This window comes from Gekko japonicus, unplaced genomic scaffold (genome assembly GCF_001447785.1).
Source record: "Gekko japonicus isolate JY-2015 unplaced genomic scaffold, Gekko_japonicus_V1.1 scaffold86, whole genome shotgun sequence".
Classification (NCBI taxonomy): Eukaryota; Metazoa; Chordata; class Lepidosauria; order Squamata; family Gekkonidae; genus Gekko; species Gekko japonicus.
This window is the reverse complement of record NW_015172005.1, coordinates 659,569-664,542: the sequence shown is the minus strand read 5'-3', so window position 1 is coordinate 664,542 and position 4,974 is coordinate 659,569. Positions and strand designations below refer to the sequence as shown.

Genomic DNA, 4,974 nt, shown 5'->3' with positions numbered 1-4,974 from the left:
TAGAAGTTTCTTTTTGGTATCGAGGATGTTTTCCATTCATTTCTTTGAAGCCCCGCCTGGAAATCTGGCAGTCTCACCTCCTTCAGACCTGAAGGCAGCTAGGTGCAATAAAGAGGGTTCTGTCATGGAGCTCCAGGGCTGGTAATTTAGGGATGCCAGCCTCCAGGTGGGACCTGAGGATCCCCTGGGATTACACCTCATCTCCAGACTACAGAGATCAGTTCCCCTGGGGAAAATGGATGCTTTTGAGGGTAGACTCTATGGCCAGTTTGGTGTAGTGGTTAAGTGTGCAGACTCTCATCTGGGAGAACCAGGTTTGATTCCCCACTCCTCCACTTGCACCTGTTGGATGACCTTGGGCAAGCCATAGTTCTGTCAGAGCTGTCCTTGAGAGAGCAGGTCTCGAAAGAGCTCTCTCAGCCCCACCTACCTCACTGTTGTGGAGAGGGGAAGGGAAAGGAGTTTGTAAGCCGCTCTGAGACTCCGAGTGAAGGGCGGGGTATAAATCCAATCTCTTCTCTTCTTCATTGTATCCCACTGAGGGCCCTGTCCTCCCCAGGCTCCACCCCCAAATCTCCAGCAGTTTCCCAACCTGGATTTGGCAAGCCTACACACACACCCTCGTCCACCCCAATGGGAAAAGGGCACCTGGCAACCCGATCAGAAGGACCATGACTGACATGCAGTTTCCTGTTCCCTTGTATCCTATGTGATCTTATCAGTTTTTCTTTAAAAAAAAACTTGAATTTTTGGTGAGCCCACTATTCAGGTTTTTTTCAGTTACAGGGAACCTGTTTTTCTGGGCATAAGGGGATCTTCCTGCCAAAAAGCCGACAAAGAAGTTGGGTGAAAACAACAGAGTCATCTGACTTAAAGATTTGTACAGCTGGGAGGTAGACTGTGGGAAAAAATGCACTATCCCAAAGCTAAACGTGAGGAGAGGATGCATTTTATCAACCACTAATTATGGTAACTGAATTAAGTGTAAATGTTCTAAGAAACAGAATGATAATTAGAGACTTTGAAATATGCCCTTTTCACATAAAGCTAGAAAAACAGTCCTTGAATGACCTCCATATGCTTTTTCTGGACTAGACCTAATTAAAACACACACACACACACAAACTTGGATTGAACAATGACTATCAAATAAAAAAGGAACCCAAAGGTTCTCTCTGGCAAAAACATGTGCTTGAACCAGTTCAGACAGCAAACACAGTAGGGTGACATTTTTGATGAAAAAGTAAGCATTTGATGAATGACACAATGCAGCTCAGCTTCTCTCTTTTACGCCATCTTTATGGAAGATCAATTCAGAACATCCAGAGCACTTAATAATAATGTTGTAATATTGTAGAAATTGTTTTAAATGGTTTATAAATGTGTTTTATGCGCTGGCTTATGCCTGATTGTGAGCTGCCCTGAGCCCGTGTTGCGGGGAGGGAGGGCTATAAATTGAACTTATAAATAAAATATAAATAAATAAATAAATAAACCTTCTATTTTGGACATTATGTAAACTGAGCAAAATCACAAAAAGTTTTCCAGGCTGTGCTACACAGTGGAAAAAAATTAAGCCACTGTGATGGGTTTATTCACCACTCTATGTTGCTGGAAGGTGCAACACAACAGTCACCTTAGAAAACAGGGCTGTGGTGATTCAGCTCCGCCCATTCCCGGTTCAGCCAGATCTAGCCACAGTGATCCATGCCTTAGTTACCTCTAGACTGGACTACTGCAATAAGCTCTACTTGGGACTACCCTTGAAGAGTGTTTGGAGGCTACAGCTAGGGCAGGAGGCTGCGGCTAGACTGCTGGCCGGGGTCAACTATCAGGAGCATGTGACCTGATGTTACAACAATTACACTGGCTACTGATCCACTCGCCAGCCCAATTCAAGGTGTTGGTTTCAACCTTTGAAGTGCTACATGGCTTGGGATCTGAAGAACCATCTTCTCCCAAAAGTTTCTGCCTGAGAATTAAGATCATAGGGATATGCCGTCCTGATTCTCTCATCGATCAAAGCAGCTCATTTGGCAGGTACACGAGAGAGGGCCTTTTCAGTGGCAGCCCCACGATTATAGAACAACCTCCCCAGAGAAGTGAATCTGGCCCCATCACTTTTGATCGTTTGGAGGCAGTTGAAGACGGTTTTATTTAGGACTGCATTTGCTTAAATTAACTAGCAGTCCCGAGTTGATTTTAAATTTTGTGTTTTTTTTTGTTTTCAATGCATTTTGTTCTGTGTTTTAATTAGGTTGTAAGCTGCCTTGAGCTCCATAAGGAAGAAAGGTGGATAATTCAATCACCAATAAATGATAATGCTGCATTTATCCCCCCCGCAAATCTAGCAATATAAAGCAGTGATGATATTCTAACAGAGAGACAAAAAAATGCACCAGGGTTCTCTGACCAAGCTGACAGGCACAGGGGTATGCCCAAAAATTCTCCTTCCCAGAAAATATGGCCCTATTCCTAACCTCTGTGTGATCGGACAAAGGGTATGGGAGGACATATTAAGTGAGTTGTCTTGCTGCTGCAAGGAGTATGAGAGTGAAGTGTTTTTTAAGTTTTATCAAATGAAGACCTATGGCCCAGTTTGAGAAACACTACAGAATACAGAAAAATAATTTAGACAACTATCAGTAGACTGGTTTGGGTTATCTTGCTAGATTACAGATGAATGTTATACTTGCTTAAATTCTTTAAAATTATGCTTTCACAATTTAGAGATGCTGTAATCTACAGAGTATGTATGGATTAAGGTTTATTTACTGCAGTGGAGATCTTTTGAACATTACATGGCTCAACGTTTCCATATGGTGTTTTGGGCTTTCTGACCCACAGTTTCATCATTTCCTGCTTCAAATGCTTGGATTGGTCCACAAAGCTACTTCTGTCCCTACGGCCAGTACTAATCCCAAAAAGAATTCTCCATAGAAGTAGAACCGAAAAGAACCTGACAGCTCTGTTCTTTGAACAGTTGGAATGTTTGTGAAAATTCTGTATCATCCCCAGGAACTAGTAAAAATTAAAGGGAAAACATACTTTTGAAAGAAAACAAAGTTTAAAAAATAACCTTTTATTTATGAGCTCTGTTTACAAAATGCAGATATAATCCTAAACAATTCTAGTTCACTTTATTTCAAGCCCAGTGCATGAAAGCAATTTTGCTTGCAGAATTTTTTCTCTCTCTTGCGTAAGGAAAAAGAATTCAGCTTAATTCCTGCTTCCTTGTGAGACTCCTCCAATTTAGATTCTTCAAATTTTACGTTTTTTCCATTCTGGCTTGTCATCTGTTTCATCTTCGTCAGATTCTACTTCGGCAAAAACTGCTGTTGGTTGAGTCCTAAAAAGTATTAAAGCAGGGAAGGGAAAAGATTATGTTGCAGTTCTGCAGATACAAACAACTTCACGGTGCCTTTTAAGCTAAAATAGAAGGACCTGTCTGTATTGGTTTCACTTTTCCCACTTAAAAAGAAAGGCATATGAAAGAATTAAAAGCTGTGCCATGACTAGTTATTTGCTAGGTCCAAGGAAGAGTCCGGTTCTACGCGCCTCCTACACAAACACACATAATAACGTCACCAACTCTAGCACAGTTAAGAAGGGTTCTGAACCTTTCTGAGGCCCTGGTCACATGGCAAAGTTGCCGAGGGGGAGGCACGGATGGTGGGCGGATTATCTGGGCGCGATCACACCCCAACATCTGGGAAGTGGAGCGCACCCGTGGCTTACCGCCGACAATGTGAGTTAAAAAACTAGTACCTCCAAGGTACTAGTAAACGTTTGCCACGGGCTGCCTCCAGACGCCCGTGGTGTGATCGCGCTGGCCCACGGCATTCCCCTCCAGTCCCTCGTTTACCCGCCGGCACCGAGAGAAGGACCCGTGGTGTGCCGCCAGTGCATCTGATTGCGTAATCGCTCATCAAACTGCACCGGGGCAATTAGCCATGCCTCCCCCCCGCGATATCCGGCCCGTGTGACTGGGGCCTGAGTACAGATGTTGTAACTGCAAGTTCCCACTGCTCATAGGGTTGCCAGCTCTGGGTTGGGAAATACCTGGAGATTTAGGGGGGGTGAAGCCTGGGGAGGGGGCTCAGCAGAGTATAATGCCACAGAGCCCGCCCTCCAAAGCAGCCGTTTTTTCCAGGGGAACTGATATCGGTCATTTAGAGATCAACTGGAATAGTGGGAGATCTCCAGGTGCTACCTAAAGGCTGGCAACCCTAACTGTTCAGATAAACTCTCCATCAGAGGCTGTACAAAACACAGGCCAGCTATTGCCATGCAACACTGTATGTCTCTAATCTTTGTCCTGGCTCCCTAAGAGAATTTAATGTTTGAAGGTGTAAAGCTGCAGGCACAGAGTCAGTGAGAATCTGCAGCTGCATCATTCTACTTGGTCTATGGCCCTCTAGAAGCCACTGAGAAAGCTGGCTTTTGGTTTACCATCTTGAAAAAATAAATATTGACCTATTTCATACCGAAAATAACTCAGTAGACAATTTTATGGGGTCTGAATAATTGTCACTCTATTATGTGATTTTTGATGTTCTGACATGTGAATGTATGCAGGTGCCTTGTACTAAGACCACTGGTCTTTCAAGGTCAGCAGTGTCTACTCTCCCTAGCAGTGGTCTCAAGAAGAGTCCTTGGCACCCGGGACCTTCTGCACGGGAAGCAGATGCTCTGCCAGTGCACCACAGTATCGTCTGTCATTACACACTATTTACACTGGCTGAAAACAGAAATTTCTACTCTTTTTTACTTTCAAGATTAATACAATTAAGACGCTGGAAGGGAAATACGGATTTTAGAAGTACACAAACTTGTACGTCTCATAGCAATAAATCTTGGGCCCACTCATCTTTTTGACCACTGCTCAGAAACAAAAACAAGGAAAGTAGGGCTGGGCCTATGTATGAAGAAACATCTCCTTTACAGAAAGATAACTGTATACTCGAGGGTTGC

At 43.6% G+C, this 4,974-nt stretch overlaps 1 protein-coding gene across 1 annotated transcript in view; it reads right to left on the bottom strand.

Moving 5' to 3' along the window:
* Positions 1 to 3,155: 3,155 nt before the first annotated feature.
* WDR70 (WD repeat domain 70) overlaps positions 3,156 to 4,974 on the bottom strand; it is a 161,566-nt gene continuing 159,747 nt past the window's right edge. Inside the window, exon 18 of the mRNA XM_015420162.1 lies at positions 3,156 to 3,349. Coding sequence (XP_015275648.1) covers positions 3,262 to 3,349 — 88 coding nt within the window. The 3' untranslated portion in view covers positions 3,156 to 3,261. The remainder of the gene's footprint in view (positions 3,350 to 4,974) is intronic.